This window comes from Amblyomma maculatum, chromosome 2 (genome assembly GCF_055883805.1).
Source record: "Amblyomma maculatum isolate TAMU_Amacu chromosome 2, ASM5588380v1, whole genome shotgun sequence".
NCBI classification, from domain to species: domain Eukaryota; kingdom Metazoa; phylum Arthropoda; class Arachnida; order Ixodida; family Ixodidae; genus Amblyomma; species Amblyomma maculatum.
The window spans coordinates 51454503-51474244 of record NC_139345.1 but is presented as its reverse complement, the minus strand read 5'-3'; the positions used below and the strand labels follow the sequence as shown (position 1 = coordinate 51474244).

The window sequence follows — 19742 nt, the reverse complement described above, 5'->3', positions numbered from 1 at the left end:
TCACGCGCCGAGGGGTCGCACCGCAGCGGGAGCCGAAGGAGTCTGGACTGTAACAATGGTCGAACGGCAGGTGATGGAAGGTTGCGAAGCGGCTGAAGAGACGATAAAGATCTTGCCGAGGGAACAACGCGAAATATGAAACGAGAAAACGCACACATGCTAAACGCAAAGCGAACAACGAGGGAAAAAAAGATGCGCGAGCAGAGAGAGAGAGACAGAATCACGACGCCGTCGGCGGATATCGTAGAAAGGAGCGACAAAATGGGCCAACGCATCCATCGCTTAATCCCCGACATCACGAAGTAGGCGGTGGTGGTGGTGGTGGTTTTCTGGCGGTGAGAATATAAACGCGCGGTGCATTTGTGGCGCGCGAACGTTATTTCAAGGCCGGCAACAAAAAGAACGCGCTGTCATATGCACGCGTGCCGGCCGCATTGGGAACGCACCGCCGAAGGTTACGAGAAAGAAAGAAAGAAAGAAAGAAAGAAAGAAAGAAAGAAAGAAAGAAAGAAAGAAAGAAAGAAAGAAAGAAAGAAAGAAAGAAAGAAAGAAAGAAAGAAAGAAAGAAAGAAAGAAAGAAAGAAGACAAAAACAGGGTAGTATGTATGCTTGGACGCGCTCGTGTTCGTGTCGCGGCTCGGCCGCTCGGCCGTCGTGAGCAGCATGGGATTTTACGCAGAACCTCCAAGTGCTTAGATTGTGCCAAAACGAACTGAGCTAGAGCTGAACCGATTGTCGCGCCATTTTCGGCAGTTAGGAGAACTGCCCACTGCAGCTTGAAGCATAGTTGTGTAATAGGAAGAAAAGACGCATGCGCCATTAATAATACCTAACTTCTTGGCTACTAAGCTCTGCTAAGCTCTAGACACATAATGGTGATTCCCGGATCACCATGTATACTTCCTGGAAAGATTATGGTCTTATCGAAATAGCTTGCGCTTGTCAGAGAAAAGCGTTACCCAGCCGTAATATGCACGTTAACTAACGCTGCGTCGTCTTCGCACTAGGAGGACTACTGTGTCTACATACACGCCTGTAAAACAATTACGAGAACTCGGCAATTAGCCAGCATTCCTGGTAGGTGGTAGTCTTTACGGCGCCGCGTCGTTTCAGCGGGAGTATATTGTACGGGCGAGTTACGTCACGCCTGCAGACACAGCCGTGCTTCTTACGACACACCTGAGGCACGCGGCGAGTGCCGCAACCTTTCGCCGAACAGGTATGCGCGCCACTGGAAAGTAAGGAGGGAAGAAGGAATACGAAACGCGCCGCCGCTACGGAGAAATGCCGCTCGCAAGCGGTACGGCACACTCGGAAGGGCATCGCGCAAAGCTGCGCGCGGGCAGACCGAGACGTGTATCGAGAACCGCAGCCGGTACAGTGAGGAAGGCAGCCATTCGGCGACACGCGTCTTTTTTTTTTTTTTTTTTTTTTTTTTTCCGAGACCATGCAGCGTGCCAGCCTGCTGTCGTGATGCCCGTTAGGCTCGAGAGAGGAATGCGACGGGAATCATCTTGATACTTCCATCCCATCATAACGATGGATTGCACTGAGCAAATCAGCTGTAACATTTTCCAGCAGATGGCGCATCCCGTATTAAAAACACCGCAGGACATCACACTGAAACAAACGACCCCTTAACCCAAAATGGGATCCGCCCCTAGCGAGTATAGTATACACTATAGACAAACTACATGTACAGCATTGTTTCAAGGGACGGATGCATCGGTCGCAGAGATCGTGCGATGACCAGCTTGCTTTGCGCGTCGTACGTCCGCCTGATGACGTCAGCCTATTTTTATCGCCCTAGCTGGGATCTTCAGACCATTTCGCGAGCACGACGCCGCCGGCTTTCCTTGTAATGAGGCAAGTAGTGCTTTTTGACGGAGTCCCGCTACAAAGGGCGGCCACAGCGTTGGGCGGCATGCTAAGGGAGAGCTGCAGACGGAGTAGCGCAACGGCCGCTCGACGGAAGCGCATCTAGCTCACGAACATTAGGGGAAGGTTCGAGTTGGGATTTCGGAGAGGGTCTGATGAGGCTGAGCATGGTGTCAAAATCCAGGGAGTACGTGGGTTATAACAAAAAAAAGAAAAGAAGCCGTACCATTTCCCATACATCTTCCCCAAACCGAGAAGCATATGAGAGGCAACAGGCAAGGGCGGCGGCTTTGTCCAGCGGGGTCCCATAATAGAGACTGTCCTTAAGTAAAGAGCCCTTTTGGGCCTGCACACTCATTTTTTTTTTTTCATTCATTAAAGGTTTTCACCACCACCACCCCTGCAATATGTGCGTTAGTTACAAGCATGGTTACAATTGCGAAGCGTTCCAGAAGAGCAATAGTTCTAAACCCGATACCAGCTCAGTGATCCCCCAATAATGCCACCTTAATACACGGACCCTGTTGGGCGTACAAGAAGGCCTCGTGTCTCGGGCGGCGGCGCAGCTCAGGCAGAAGAGGCGAGGCCGCCCGCGAAGAGGAAGCTCGTCCCATCGGCCCCGGAGGCGTCGAGGACGATTGTGGGAACACTCTGTCCGCGAGGGGGCGATAACAATCGGCCCGCAGACGACAAGCACGCGAATGGCGTGGAAATGGAAAGACAATGGCCGCCGCGTAATACAAAGCGGCCTCCACGCGCGATTTCCTGCCGCAGAATCGAGAGAGGAAAGCCTTGCACGTGGCGGGATCGGGCTAACGAAGTCGCGACTTCGCGCTATGTATAGCGTCCTCGGCATCGTGTACGAAGAGGGAAGAGACGAATGCGCTGAAAGATATTACAAGAAGTGTAAGCTTCCACGTTTTTCGTCATTTTAGCAGCGCAGAACGGCGTCGGTGTTTTAGGAGGAGCGCTCCCCAAGATTTCGTGGACGCTTCATACTGCCAAACGATATTGAAGGACTATGATTACAGCCCACCCACACAGAAACACCTGAAACGTGCTAACCACTACGTCTTGAATAGCTCAATTAGCATACAGCAATAACAAAGCATCTTCATTCAATAGTGAAAATCAGCCTTAGCAGCTGCGTTGTAATAACGCATCGCCCAGTATAGCAATCGACCAGCCGCGGTGGCTCAGTGGTTAAGGCACACGGCAGGTCACCGCACACTAAAGAACCCCAGGTGGTCGAAATTTCCGGAGTCCTCCACTACGGCGTCCCTCATAGCCAGAGTCGCTTTGGGACGTTGAACCCCATAAACCAAATAAAATCAACCAGTTGTAGGAGAAAGCTTAATGTACACGTCGAGGACGGCGTCGAGGTCGGCGAGGATTCAGACCAGCACGATGATCTGCGCGATAACAATTCCACCGACTCCTTTTTCGTCAGCGTCCAGCGAAGGGGACCATCTTCTTCTTCACACAGTAAATAGTTAATTCGCAGGAAAGGCGTTCAGTGGTTAGCGCGGCCCTTCAATACTATTTTCTTTTTGTAATGTGAGGGAAGGGAGTCATATACGCACCTGGCCACATGCCGGGAGGAACAGCACATATGTGCCGCATACATGATAAAAGCGCCATTAAAATGTACTTACATCGCACCAACTACGCGCACTTCTCTTCTGGGAGACAACTGAATTGCAGTACGAATGAGTCGCGCACAAAACCGTTCTGTGGGGAGGCGTACACAACGACTGGCGTGAGCATTCAACAGTGTATTCCGTGAGCGCCTATTTCGTACGTGCAAAAAAAAAAAAAGAAAAAAAAAAGAATAGAAGTGACTGCAGAACCTGCATTGGGAGAATACGAAAGCATAGCGCTGGGGCGATGTTTTCGTAATTTTTATTCTTTATAATGCGTTCATTTCATTTTGTTAGCTTATTTTTTCGTTATTCTTGTTTTATATTATATTATTTTATTTATATTTAATTATTTCTTTCATACTTTTTTATTTTACCGTTTTCATTTACCACAACCATTATCATCATCATTAAAATTTATTTTACTACTATTATTTATAAATACCCTTATCACTATTTTTTTTTACGTATAGCCTACTAATGCAATTAATAATGCTTTTGTAACGGTGCAGTATCTGTTACACCAGAGAGATTTAATTTGGCGTTGGTGTGATAGCGGAAGTAAGGAAAATTACTTTAGTGTACCGCAAGCAACTTGTTCTCAAACGGAGTTTTAGGGTATGTGCTCCGGCGCCGTTAAACATGGTGTACTTTATGTGGAGACGAAATATCGTTTATCATTGGTTGTATTCTACTATCACACTTCTGCCAAGAAATACAAGCGACTAAGATATTAACCTCGGTCGTCGGTTCTACCAAGTGATGTCTTTCCAATGAAATGACCGGTGGTCGCACGTTAATATGTTTGCTGTTACAATTCAATACACCAGGGTGAAATGTTGCAACCAGCACGGATAAGGCAGCAACCGACATACGAAGTCACCTGCCAGTTACACTACTTTATGCCTTAGGGCCCCCCCTTAACCTGCTGAAATACCCCACAGCAAAAGCCGCTCCTAGGTCAAAGCCTGTCATATTCAAACCCCTGTCTTGCTCAGCTTGGCCTCGCGGCACGGCATATGCACAAGGGCAAATGCGCTGAAGGATTGGACCAGGACCAAAGAGTTCCCTCCAATGCGTAAGCAATCGTTCACAAGATTCAACTACTTCGAACCCCTGCATGCCCAAGCTGACATGGGGATGCCACCATCCTTATTTAAGGCACTCATTCATTATCAGTGATCTGTCACATGTATGTGATCAAAGTGATCAAGTCCTTGCAAGCCAGGACCGTGACCAGTCAGCAACGTTGCGCGCTCTCATCGAGCCAGGCTATATATGTATATATACACAGATCCACGGCAGGAAACGGGGTATAAGCTTCGCCTCCGGGGCACATAATGGTCGGCTGCCCTCGTCTCCTCCGTCGGAAGCAGCCGGCCCTCCGATGTTTGTTTGCCTCCGCACGGCCGTGGGCAACCATGCGGCTAGGCTGACAAAGGCGGGATGAGCCGCGCTGCAGAAACAGCGGCAGCGCCGACGCATGCGGACCACGCCGGCCTTCCTCTCAAAGGGGAAGGCCGTACAGCGTAATTGCCAACCCGGCCGGTAATCGGCACCTCGGCATGGCCAGAAGAGCGAGAGCCCCCTGCTTATAAGACTGTTCCAAGTGCGAGCTTCGTACATAACGCTCTCGCTACAGCGACTCCAGAACGTTGCCGCGGCCTCCCGCGAAAGTGTTTTCGCGAGGCCGCGGTGGCGTGGGAGCGGTTACCGTAACACTACGAGCTTAGACATCTTCTATAGTCCCATTAAATGTCTTGTGCGTGCGTGCATGTGTGTGTGTGTGTGTGTGTGTGTGTGTGTGTGTGTGTGTGTGTGTGTGTGTGTGTGTGTGTGTGTGTGTGTGTGTGTGTGTGTGTGTGTGTGTGTGTGTGTGTGTGTGTGTGTGTGTGTGTGTGTGCGTGCGTGCGTGTGTGTGCGTGCGTGCGTGTGTGTGCGTGCGTGCGTGCGTGCGTGTGCGTGCGTGTTCTTTCCTAGGAATGATCCGCAGGATATTATTTAGCGTGGATCACCACGTGAAATTCGGCTTCACACCCAGCAAATTATTTGAAGTTGAAAATTTTCCCCGGTTTAGTTTTAGCTTCAGCAACCAGACTTTGATGTCATGCAATTTATTTTAGGGCCGGCGCCTTAAGCAGTAGCATAACGATCAGCTACAGGTGAGGCTTAAAACGAACACAAGTTTTGAACACGTAAGGCCAGTGATGTTATAGCTGCGTCGCGCAATGTTTTGATTACGGCACCCAGTTCCGCAGTTTCGGTCTCTGGACTCTTGTTATAAACCAATATTAGCTTCAATATGTAAAAACGAATTGCAAACTGCGAGGTCTCACATCCCAAAGCGACATGCAAGGGGAAGCCCTATATAGTGAAGGGTTCCCGATTAATTTAGCCCACCTATATTTAGTCTACAGTGCCCCGACGTCGCAACCAAACGGCATTTCAAGGCCAACGCAGAAAGTGTCCGTCCGCAAAGGGTGTCACACCATCCCTGTCGAAGAATGACATGATTTATGACTAAATGAGCGGTCGTATGGGGTAGAGGATGAAAAAAATCTCTGTCTGTGAAATTTCATTGATGTGGAGTAATTAATTACAGCAAAAGAAAAAAGAATTCGACGTCGAAATAGCCATAAACGTCGATATAGTGTGCCGACTTCAAAACAGCCACGGACGTCGAAATTGTGCAAAATACGTCAAAATAATGCAAAAAAACGTGCAAAAATGTTGCAAAGCTTTAGTGTCCAGCCCTCATCATTATGTTAAAACATCGGAAACAGTCAGTCAAGAAAAAAAGAGAAAAAAAAACCAAAAGAGAAAAAAATATAATGGATAAAAAAAAGAGGGCAAGCGGATAAAAATATAAGGAAAAGGTGGAGAAAGAAGAAGCACATATTTGAAAAAGCGGCAAACGAGTTCAAAGAGCCGCGGGAAAGGCTTTCGCCTTACGGCACCTCAGAGATATCCAAGTGCCTCCAACGATTTTTAAGGCGGAAGCCTTTAATGCCTCATACTGTCGTTAGTAAATGCGTCCACGTTTCGGGTGCATGCCTTATATGGGCATATGCCAATCACCATTGAATTGATACTTAATAGCAACCGGATGATATCGGAACATGATTTAAGACATTTTCAAGATAATTTCATGATAACCTACGACTAACTTACAAAATAGTTAAGCAGATGCCCATAGGAACCCTAGCATTTGGACGTCATCGTAACTATCACTAACCGTCACTTACTAAGGGGTGTTTAACTAGCAGTAACCAGACACTAACTAGTACTCAGAAAGTGGAAGTCATGGTTAGCTATCACTAACCAATAGTAATGGTTAGACTTCTCGAGACGTCCATAGCCGTTTTATACACACTGCTTCGAACCTCAGTCTTCGCCTAAGTGTCGCCAATGTGTCTCGTAAACTTTTTTTTTTTTTTGTTATATCACCTTTGTCTGAACACGGCCGCCGCGGCCGAGACCGAACTCGCAGGTGAGTCTCAACAGGCGAGTCGGCTACGCACGCGTAGATACGGCACTTGCCATTCCTGCGCAGCAGCAGCGGCACGGAGGCGGGCGCTGCCTTGAGAGCTATGCGGGCGCCGACAAAGAGCGAAGGCTCTCTCATTCACTGCGCCCTTCTCCTCCTCTTCTCGGTCCGGTTACGCAGGTCGTTCAATGCCATGTCGCGTACTGCAAGCGGTGAACTTTCCGACGCCGGAAAGCGGGCGAAATACGTAAAATTTGTGCGCCCATACTACGAACCTTAATTCCATTCATACAAGTCATTCAGTCACTTTACTCATCCAATCCATCCGCGCACTGACATGCGTACAGACACAATTCGGTTACTGCTTAGCATTACCAGCCTCCATAAAAGCGCGGTTCACAAGTGTTATAGGGCTGCAAAGGCCAATACGTGGGGAGAGCGTTTATTTCACTATTTTCCTTCCCGCTTCTTCACGACCCAGGTGGGTTTGGACACCGTCGAAGAGACGCTTGCGGAAACCATCTGCGCCCCCTGCTGTGAGGAATCGTCACAACAAGCATTCGCGTTTCTTAATCAAAAAGCGACTAGATGCACCGCAGTAATACGTTTCAACGAAATATGACGCAGAAATACAATTAAAAAAAAAGTATGAGGTCACTTAAGCATTCTTAAAAGGGAACGCAATGCCATTTTTGCATCAGTTTCGTTGCCGTCAGCACGTCGGCGATTGAGGAATAAGAACCCCAATGACTACTGTTAGTGGTACTCCGTGATTGGTCCTTCGTGATCATGTGACCTCTATGTCGTCACCGCGGTCTCGACCAATATGGGCATTAAATGTCTGTAATGAAGGCGGGGTTTGCATATCACGGAACCTCTAATAATGATGCCGAAATAAAAATAAACTCACTGGCTGCGGTTACGCCAAAGGCAGCTGGGAGTCGACACGCTTTCTAAACTGAATAAACGAATTATTTGTTGTTGTTTTTTTCTCAATTACACGCCGTAGGTCGCATAAAGCCGGCGTTGACGGATATCGTTACGCCGATCTTGGCTAAAATGTCGAATAGACGGGAACTGGATCCAGCTGGAACTGTCTGCTTTGTGTCCCACTATAAGAGAACAATGGTGACCCGGTATAAGAGGCTTCATTACACGCTCTTGATTAGTGCTTGATGGGAAGGCTATGGCGACAGCAGCTTTTTCGGCATATTCAAAGAGAAGAGAGATGGAATACAAAAGAGTCCCAGCGAGTACAATGGGGAAGTAAACACAAAGCGAGTTATCACGTTGGAATTTCGAGTGATTACTGGCGAAGAATGAGCGCCTCCTCACAACACTGCACAGCCAAAACGCTACCTCTATCTGCTATTTATTGTTGTCGCTGTCTCTATCTGCACGCTTGAAGTAGCCAGCCTCGGGACGAATAAAATGCAAGCATAAGGGACAGCCACAACTTGCGCGGTTCGGGGACGTCGACTACAACAGTCTACGATTTTTTTTTTTTTTACACTGTTCGACTGCACTCTTTCTAATTCCAAATACATTGAAGTAGTTAATACCTAGTTCTCCTTCTTTCCAAATACATACTGTTTCATCCTCCCTCGGCGAAAAGAGAAGGGACACAAGAAGTGCAGTGAAGCAGGAAACGCATGTGAGCATGAGGTGACGTCATTCGAAATTTATACGACAGGTTGGTTCGGTCGCCGTCTACAGCTGTTTCCTTTGCTTCGGGCGCCTGCTAATGCTTCGCTGAATCTGTCGGCATGATGTTTGAGATCATTCCCCGTATTTTGACAGCCCACAGTGCGTAATTTCTCGGAGGCTGCGTACGGTTAAATATCATCGTAAAGGAGTATAGAAAAGAAAGCTCGAGTCCCCACGGTATATAAACACGAACAAATTCGTGTCTACAAAATTTTCCGTGTTTTTTTTTTCTCTCCTTTTTTTTTTTATTTCGTTTATTATTCACGTAATGCATCGGATGTCCTCTTCTGTGAAACTGACCGTAAATTAGTCTTTACGCGCTATGCCCCGCAGAAATCCAAGCTGAAAAGGATGAATCCTTGTTTTAATTCCAAACAGTGGAGAAACAAAATTTGCGCACTTGTACACAGGTCAAACCCTCACCCCCTGTTTTCTTGTTTGCTGAGCACGCCGGAGGAATAAAGAAAAGCCTGCGCCATGCAAAAAAAAATTTCACCCGCTACGCTAATGACGAGGCCAGTATACATTTTTGCCACATACGCCAGGGCGGAGACGAAAGCGACGCTGATCACGCCCTCACACGTGCACGCCCTGGCGTTATCCATGCGACCGTGAACTTAGTGAGCGCATGCGCGTGACAGCCTTCCTCCGCGCCATGAAGAAGTTCAGATTGCTATTCGGGCGTGTTGGTGACTCAACCAAGAGCGTCGGTGAGAAGGAGTGATACGGCAATGATACGCGCGCAGACAGCTGTTAGTACGTGTATGTGACCGTGCGCGTGTGCCGTCAAGTTGCACCAGACACCGTTAGGTGACGCAATTTGCACGACGCGAACGCAAAGCATAGGCGGTACGGCGTGAAAGAATGCGCATTCTTCAGTACTTCTTCGTGAGCGCAAGGTACGAGTTTTCGGTCTGTACTGCACCGTCAAGCGGAGTCTGATGATCAGCGATTCGAGCCATGCGCAAGAGCTGCCAGAGTGAGACGTCTGCTGAAGGACTGCTTGATTTGTATAATACATCTCCGTATTCGGCCTTCGCATACAACTAAAACACGTAGCCATTGCTACTGTTGCTGACTTCTTTTCTTTTTTCCATTGTTTGAGTTGTGGAGGGGTGGAGGGGTGGCAGACTCCTAAAGCTCCGTCTTGAAGGCTATGACGCAACGGCTTCATAGGATCCCGTCCGCGGCTCCCCAACGTCTACCTCAAATATATCATTCGGAAAAGAGACACCACATCATGTGCAGTAGCACCCGCTTAGACACAAACCCCGTTTAAATAGGCCGCACAAAGGTACCTCCGTGGCTTACCGAGTCTGACTCGGGACAAAGGTGCCGGGGGTTCGATTTGTACCCCCCCCCCCCCTTTCCAATCACAAAGGAGATGGCCTCGTGACGTCATACAACCAGCCGACCAATCAATGCCGGGTAATGTCACCTGTCAGATACCAGCTGCCCGCGATTTTGTGCCCACGACGACTAACTACGCCGAAGCCGGCTTTCTTGTACAAAGAATCTTGCCACCGTGCCACTCGGCTGCGTTGCGCTCACGGCAAGGCCAATTTTTCTGCCAGTGTGAAACGAATACTGGCCACAAGGGAGTGCCTAAATTTATTTCTTAGCCCACAAGGCATGCGTCACACAGTGCCGAGTGTATCCGAAATAACGACTTTACGGAAATAAAGTTTTCACCACTACGACTGCACATAAATCCGAACTAGCGATTTACCGAAACTACTAAACGATGTCAGAGGAGATGCCCGCTCCCGCAACACCGTTCTCTGTCACCCCGCAAGGCCTGGACAGAGGCTCTGCCGGCGGGATCCCGCGTCGGAGCAGCTAGCGCGCACGCAATCGCAGAGGTGATGGCGAGCTTCTCGGGCGGCGCCCGGAGGCGGAGGCAGCTGAACCGGAAAGGGCAAGGACACCGGCCGGGCGACGAGGGAAGCCGGAAAAAGCTCAGCCGCACGAGGAAAAGGCGGAGGTAGACTACTCCACTGCTCCGCGTACCACGGCGCACAGCAGGGACACCTCCATTACGAGGAAAGAGAGCACGCCACCGCGGCGGCGCGGAGGGACGAATGTAGTGTGCGTGCGCGCATATACATACGCACACACACAACACGTCAGCCGGACGCCCCTCCACGGGGCGAGACATCGGCGCACAGGTAATGGTACGCACAGTGCACGCGTCGTCGGCACATTAAACTACACCAGGGAGGAGATGCTGCCTCCCACCAACTGTCTTCGCTCCGCGCTGGCATGACGCGTTAACGTTGTTTTTTTTTTTTTTCTTTCTTTATTCCCACCTTTCTTTCTCCGAGGAGAAATGGGAGAGAAGACTGCGCCGACCAAGCATTCAAGCTGTCAGTGCTGAACTCCTCAATTAGGCACAGCTTCGTCGGGTAGATTAGTCGTTGCGAAAGGCGGGTCCGAACACCTGAGTGCTGGAGGAGAGCACGTGTTGTAGCCGCCTCCTACACAGCCTATCATTTTTTTTTTTTTTTTGTTACTCCGCCTGTACGCAATTGCGCGGTCAGCTTCGTCTTTTAACTCCCCGCGGCAATAATTCCTATCATGCTGAACATTCCATTTCAACGACGCATTCTTGGCCGACAAACCTTTCCGCATGGCGGCTTGCCAGGCTTTACCGCGCAAACTGCATGCAAGAATGCGCGATCGAGAGGCGAACGCGTTTTCGCGCGCCAGTCAGTCCGCGTAGTAATGCGCGCGGAAGCATCAGCCTACATGTATAATTTGCATGACCATAATGCCTACATTTCCCTGACGCAGACGCAGGGAAGGTAGCTAGTCTTCGCTGTCTTTGACACTGCCACCAAGTAGCAGTCGACGAAACACTTTGACAAAGGAGATTGACACGTACGAGAACTCCGATTTACACTTCGAGCCGCGTGACGTTGTGTATTTCTTTTTGGCCACATACCGCGCAATTACAGTGCTGAGTGCATGGGCAAACAAGTGAGCACTGCAGTCACGTGCTGCTTATCCCAGAGTGTTCAACGAAAATCGTTTCATCGAACAACGTTTGACTGAAGAACCTTTCGCTGAAGAACAATGCGCACGGCTAAGAAGCAAACCATGCAGCTCGGTTACGTTCGACAAATACGCTGCCGTAGTATACACAGACCGTGCCCACTGCACTCCTCCGGTCAGCAAGAACATTTATCTGCCAAAATAAGAATGTCCGAGCGAAAACCTAACAAAGACGGACGTGCCCACGCGGTGTTTTTGCATCCACCCGCGGCGTGGATACCTCGCCAAATAGGCGCAGAATGTGCAGACAGATTAGTGGAGAAACAAGGCAGGTGGAAAGAAATAAATGAAGGAAGAAACGAGCCCGCAGGAATGCAAAGAAAGAAGGGAAGTGCAGCTATTCGCACCTCGCGGCGTCTACGCAGCGGCGGGCTGCAGTACAGTCGAGGCAGGAGCGCGGGAGCTTCGCCAATGCTCGTTAATCGCCTCCGTAATTGATCATTCCCCCTCGGCTACAGTTGAGGGGTCTGCCGAGCGGCTGCCACCACAAAATGCGGTCACTCATCCCCCCTCCCAAACACACACAGCCGCTCCGGGCCCGATCACATTCCCCCTCTCCCGAACACGCACACACCAGTTAACTTCCCGCGGGAACCACGGTATGCAAGCGGACACGAATGCAGTTTACACGGGCTTCTCCAACGATGGCTATATTTGTTTTGTTTTGTTCAGGTCCGTTAAGAAAGCCTCCTTTTCTTTTTCCTGCATAGCTGTTGTCGAACACATTTTCAGCGCGACCATCTACGCATGCGCGTTATGCGGCGAAGCGCCACGACGGCAGCAACCGCGGGCATCGAGGTCTCGAGGTACCCTACATGTATATAACCTGAAAGAGTTCCGGGTGGAATGCGAGACGCGGTCAAGGCCGTTCAACGCGCGGAGAGACGAGCGTGTGTCTATAGCTTGCACTGAACGAGACCACTATTTCCCATAAGAACAATACAACTTTCACACAAGAGGTTTTCATTCACGGCTGGAATCGTGGTGTTACTTGAAGTCGCAGTCATTAAAAAGCAGTGGGCCTTATCCGCTCTGGACAGCCACGACAGGAGTTACAGGTAGCGCTCGGACGGAGCCAACACCAGTTGTTACGAAAGCTATGCTGTATTGCTAGTACAGTAAACTACTACAAGTGCTAACTCAACTCGGTTCTTTCTTTTCACAACGTATCCGTTCGTAGGAGCGAGCCGAGTCGGAAAGAGGGGGGGGGGGGGGGGGGGGGGGGGTAAATTATTTTGATCCGCGTGAGACTTGCTACAAATGAAAAACGCATTCGGCGACAGTGCTTCCCAACAAGACACGCACTACGTGAACTTGACACTGGTGGGCAGCGTGATTCCCAACAGGCTTTGTGGGCCGCATTCTTGCACGTAGCACTTGTGCTCCAGTGAAACAACTACATAATTAGGATACGAAATCAATTCCACCTAGTTCACGCTGAGGAGGCTGGCGGCACAGAAGGCTCCATCCAAGACTGGCTTAAACCATGAGGTTAACAATCAACCAATTTTAGGTGCAGAAAACAACGCGCTAGCATACGAGTAATTCGAAGGCCACCCAGCTGGGATTGCTCTCATTCGTGCTGAATTCTCAGAACATGAGCGTTCTCGATCGGAAGGGGCCGCAGGCTGGAATCGAACCAACAAACACCCTAACCTTACTAAAGTACGCCCGGCAGATCTCAGGACATATTCGCGCTGCCCAACCCGCCAAGTACGAGCCCAGGGAGACATATACGTGAGAAGATTGTCGCTTTTGGTGTACCTAGATAACGCTTACTGTTCTTACTCTTACCCCCCCCCCCTCCCCCCCCCCCCCCCCCCCCCCCCCCCGTTTTTTATTTTTTTTTTATTTTTTTTTTTTTTGTAAGCAATCAAATGGTGCACTTCCAAATTCCTTCGCTGCCTTAAGTGTCTAAGGTATGCGTTGGCTCTGAAACGATGCGACTCAAGTGACGTCGTGGGATAATGTTGTGAAAACTTCTGCGCTTATCTGCTGCTTAAAAAAAACGTTGCCCAGATTAACCTGAGTTATGCAGTATGCGCCGAATGAGGTCACGGATAGTGACGTCGTAGAATATTGTGAAAACTTTCGCGCTTACCTGCTGCTTAAAGACAACGTGCCCAGGTTGACCCGAGTTATGTAATATGCGCCGAATGAGGTCATGAGGATACTATGGTCATGTGACACGTGTATGGTAAAAAAGCCCTTGGGTCGTTTTAATGAGCCCAGGTGAGTGGTGGAGCTCTCCGAGCGAACCGTACAAGGCGGCGGCGTCACTGCGGTAACGGGCCAAAGCTGACAAAGGCTGTCACTTCTCGCCGTATCGCTGGGAAATGAGTAAAAGGCGTTGTTTGCGGAAAATATTGCGCACCCGGTACGCATTTACGCCATTCCCTCATAACTATAGGACCGAAACAGATAGGCAGCCCAACTCGTCATCCGCTTGATATAAGCTGGCAAGAAGCGAACGGCGAGATATCCGACGCCCGTTTTCTCCCTCGACACGGCATTTTCGTTTTCATATGACGCTATGCGTAAACTAAACAGCGACCGCAGTAGTTGGGAATCGAAGCGCGAATTCGATAGAGGACTACAGGAGCAGCACAGCTACAATTCCACCAACTCCCAGCCTGTACAGCCCTGACTTCGTGATTCGGGCTATGTATGGTGTCCTCTTGGCTCCAAGGGGATTTACCACGACGTCGTGAGAACGTGTCGACGCAAATGGCTAGAGGGCCTCCACTGAGGGACATTTGCTGATTTATTCTTGAATTGCATCCAAATCCGACAGCCGCGTTCCGGTTGAGGCAAAACATTCAGCCCTACAATTTGTCTTTATTTTGGTTTAAAAACATATTGAGGCGGTGAAAGCGTAGTCAACTGTTACCTAGAACCCGCAGGTACAATTAGCTCAGCTTCTAATCAAGTAGAGTTCAGTATAGAATAATGCCCATCATTAATAGTGAAGGCTAAGCGCTCCAAGTATACTGGAATGATTAATATTGCACATCGAAAACGTTTCGCGAACAGCAGCACGTTTTTTCACGTACTACATTCGCATAATTGTTGTTGATCCCGTGAGCTGAGGTGGAGTGATGACACTCGGCATGTGGCACTTCATAAAGTTGTTTCGGCTTTCAAAAATAAGGCACCAGCTAACACTGACTGTGACTACTATCGTCGACAGACTCGAAAGAAAAAAAAAAATGTGTTGCAATTTTGACAGAAGTTTTGCTTGGTTTGCTTCGTATATAGAGACCAATAATGCAATTATTAATTATTTGTACCTCCGTTTTCTTTTTTTTATGCCTTGATTGGTCAATAAAGACGACAGAAGTGTGCATCGATCAGCGCTAGTCTGACGACGATACATCATCATCATCATCAGCCTAACTATACCCACTGCAGGGCGAAGGCCTCTCCCATATTTCTCCACTTAACCCGGTTCTGTGCTAGCTGCATCCATTGACCCCTGCGAACTTCTTAACCTCATCCACCCACCTAACTTTCTGCCGCTCCCTGCTATGCTTTCCTTCCCTTGGAATCCAGTTTGTTACCCTAAGCGACCATCGGTTATCCTCTTTTCGCACTACATGTCCTGCCCATGTCCATTTTTCATCACGGTTCTGTTTACCACAGAACCGTGGTAAACAGAGCAACGCCCCGCGCGTCACTGCACGTCCTGTCGTCCTCTAGCACGCGTCCCACCCGGCGTCCCCACAAGACTCGCGACAGGTCTGACTCAAACGTTGCACGGTGACGCACGGCCTCTGCAGCGCACGTATCGTCTTATCGGGCAAGGCCTGGTCATCGAGGCAGAGCAATAGAGCCGCTCGCTTCCGGCCGCCAGCGGTGCCGATAAATCTGCTCTCCCCACGGCCATGCAGTTCGCGACGAAAAGTCAACAAGCGGGATGTCGTAAATGCTGCGGAACAGCTAAATTCTCCACAGCATCTCCAATCGTGCACGAGCTGCATGTGGAGAGTCGTTCCCGCGGGGTCACGTGCATCGGAGGGCAACGAAGCTTATTTCGTTAAGCTTATTATCTTCATTTCCCCCGTTCTTTTTGTTTATTTTTTTACGGCCATCGCTTAAAAAGACTACTGTGTGCCTGGCGACTAATGGCAATTTTATAGTTCAGACGTTTTGCCTCCCAAACTACAAGCTCCACGCAGTTCAGGATTATCTCCGGTAGCCTTTTTCATAAACTCCACCCATGCAAACTGCGCGTTCTTTCAGGCAGCTCACCGCATTCTACTCTGCATAATGCAAGGTGATGCGTGGTGCACTATCATGGCGCCCGTAACGTCCGATCGCGTGCAGACGGATCGGGAATGGAGGAGTGCTCACCGATGTTGACGAGCTTGATGTTGTCCTGCGCCATGGCGGTGAGCGCCGTCTGGACATTCTCCAGGCACTGGTGCTGGTTCTGGGGTCGAGCGATGCGCCGCAGGCGACGCTTCTGCAGCGCCTCAACGAGCGAGATGAGTCGCAAGCCGTCGCTCAGGTCGCGGCGCAGGTCGCTCACGGCGCCGGCGCCCGCTGGCCGAAGCTGCTCGTTCACCCAGTTCGTGAACGTCTTCTCCTGGATCTCCACCCAGACGAACTCGTCACCTGCGCATGTGCGAGGGAAAAACACAACGTCCGTTTTTAAGCCATCCATCGAAGCGGGTTGCTTAGCCGCGAACGTACCGTGTTTCTGATAGGGCACGCGTATACTTAAATTTGCGTTCCCCACCAACACTCTTCTGTCCTGGTAACCCTGAGAGTAAGTACTTGCCCTATGTTCAATCCTTCCAAAGAGTTCCCGTACCTCAGTTCCGAAAAGCCGCAGTGAATTGAGAAGAGCTGGCTCTTAAAATAAGAGTAGGCATCATCTCCCCAAAAAAGTAAACAAACAAACAAAAGCGAACGTAAGAAATGAAACTGCAGATGGAGACTAGAGCAGGATCGAACTGGCCTGTCTTTCGCAATGCTTCTAGGGAGATACTAAGCACGCCACGTTCGTCTGGCCGTGTGGCCTCCAGCCTAACAGCCGGCATCTTGCAACAAAATACCGTTGACTAAGGAAGAGAGCCGAATAAATCTTCCGAAATTCTCGTTAATGCGTCGAACGTTGAAACTGCTTACCGTTTACTCTCTGCCCCCATGTAACCACAAACACAAACCAGCAATACCAGGACACACACACACACACACACACACACACACACACACACACACACACACACACACACACACACACACACACACACACACACACACACACACACACACACACACACACACACACACACACACACACACACACACACACACACACACGCACACACACACACACGCACACACACACACGTGTGTCCTCATAAAATGGACTTCGGCGTGGAACACAGTTTTCCTCATCACTCAATTCAAAACAGTAAACGTTGTCTCTCAAGAGTTAGACGCTCGGCGTTACAAAGTTAATAGACTTCATGCGCATAAGCGCCCACTATGGTCAGGTAGCACGCGAAATGGATTGCTCCAGACTATTTGCAACCAAATTTATGTAGTACACGAGTATCTGGTTATCCATCGCCACACAAATGAGGGAGGAATGTGGCAGTGCACTTGACGAATGGCCACACGCAAAAACCCCGTTGTGCGTCCACCCCAGGCGACTGTCAGCGCAGGCTGTTAAAGCCTATACACAGTGCCATACGTGAAAGTGAACCACTTAAATATGAACCACTCAATGCGCCACAATGTGAACCCGTCAATGCGGAAGCCACGGATGTGCCGCGTGGTGTCACAGTGATTCCGCCATCTACGCCGCTCTCGCCGACATTCGTCGGCCGGAAATCAGCGTGAACTTGTCCCCCTTCTTTGTTTCCTGCCTCCCGGCCCAACTTCGCACGGAGAAGGCTCATCGTCATCACGCTTATATTAACGCTTTGGCGTCGGCGCTTACGCGTTTCCTATCCATCTGTACTGCGCTCGCCGCTGACGCCTGCAGCACAGCCGCAGCTATCGGCGCGTCACGACCGGACGCCCGTCATGTTGCCCAGACGGCCGCTCACAATTGAGGTCACGCGAGACAGCGATGCAGACCATTGTCGGCCTACGATACCCTTTCACACGCAGAGACAGGAATGTCGTGACTCCACTTACAGCGAAACCCCGGATAATGCGAAAGAAGGATATGCTGAGCACTAAACCTCCGCACTACATGTGTGCTTGCGACCAGATGCAGAGAAAATTCTGTTTCACTCCCAACGGCAAAGGTGTTGCACGTCGCAGGCAACGACATGCGCTTGCCACTCCATCAGCGGAAATAGCGCTGCGATTGCTGCCGAAATGCTGATGTCTAGCTCAATCATCATGACTACCGGTGCCGACTGACAGACAGCATAGCTAGAGCAGCAATCATAACTGCAGCTTTTCTCACTCAACGTCGTGCGTGTGCTTAAACCACAACGAAGCCCTTCACACGCGGCGCACCACATTGCGAGCTTAAGAGAATTAAACAATTACTTTTAGTGAACTTCAGGGAAGGCCAGTCCCCATCCTGCAGACCCTCTTCGCCGCATGACAGTCGTTTATCACGGATCTTCGCGTGGCTGCTTTAACTAAACATAACGTCAGTTTCCATAAGGTGTTTTGACAAGCTTTCACGAACGAAACACGAGGTTTCACTTGCTTGAGCGGGTAGCCGGAACGCTTATATGTTGCCGGAATTTCGCAGTAAAAAAATGTGCCTTAGCAGCGCATTTATATGAATGCTCACACGCTGTAACGAAATAGTAAGGCCGCTAAGCGCACTGTATGAGCGCGAAGCATGAGAACGGGATGTTTGGTTTGGTTTGTGGGGTTTAACGTCCCAAAGCGATTCAGACTATGAGAGAGATCGTAGTGGAGGACCCCGGAAATTTCTACCACCTGGGGTTCTTTAACGTGCTCTGACATCGCACAGCACACGGGCGCCTTGTTTTTCGCCTCCATCGAAAAGCGGCCGCTGAGGCCGAGATTCGATCCCGTATCCTTGCGAACAGCATATAGTCGAGCGCCGTAACCACTGCACCACCCCGGCGGGGCATTTACTGAATGAATGCATAACTAATATCTGGAGTGAAATGAATAACAGTGTTTATCAGTCTTAGGGACTTCCTAGCAACGAGGTCTTGGAATGTGGATAATTACAGGGAGCGAAAAAAGTTCCCAGGTAACAGGATCTGCTTGAGTCATGCACTGGGCCTTTATGACACCTCGGCCCTCAAAATCTCTGCAGGGGCGAGAGAAGCATTACTCTCACCTCCGAGAACTCACAGCTTCACAGGTGTTTCAAGTACCAGAATGCACTTCAAGGCAGGCTGGGAACGTTCACGACGTACCCTGCTGCCTGCCCACAGTGTGCTCGTGTCGTAAGACAATAGTAAATGGCAGTATGGTTGTGAACAGAAACAGCAAGAATGACAGCACTGACAAGATACGCATCCCTGGGTACAGTAGTAGAACGCCGTAACAACTGCGCCACCCCGGAGGGGCTACGAACGGGATGTATCCGAGCTAGGCAGGCATATGCAAGCGTACATAATCAATCAGGGACCGTGGTAAACTGTTTTATTTCTTCAGAAAAATCTAATGGTCCCAGTGAATGCCAGTCATGCGACGATTGACCACGCACCTGTGCATTGTGCTATTTTATTCGTGAAGCAAGGGCACTCAGATACGAGCTACTAGCAGGGCTTATGCAAATACGAGCCGCGCTGTGCCCCAAGAAAGAACACTGAGCAAGCATCACTCACACTAAGAGCGAACACGCGCGCACTGCTGGCTCTGCAATTGCGGGCCTCATTACCGCATGCGTGCAATGTAGCACGGTGTTTTGTTATTGGCAGAAGCGAAAAAGATTTCATTCAAATTTATTTCATTCCCATCCTTTTGGAACTTCAACTGCCCCACGCATATCCACGATGTCGCTGGAATCAGTCACC

General features: G+C 49.8%; 1 protein-coding gene across 1 annotated transcript in view; it reads right to left on the bottom strand.

Annotated features, from left to right (window-relative positions):
- jbug (filamin-type immunoglobulin domains fbug) overlaps window positions 1–19742 on the bottom strand; it is a 161699-nt gene that overhangs the window by 131418 nt on the left and 10539 nt on the right. The window contains exon 2 of the mRNA XM_084594126.1: window positions 16120–16383. Coding sequence (XP_084450252.1) covers window positions 16120–16383 — 264 coding nt within the window. The remainder of the gene's footprint in view (window positions 1–16119; window positions 16384–19742) is intronic.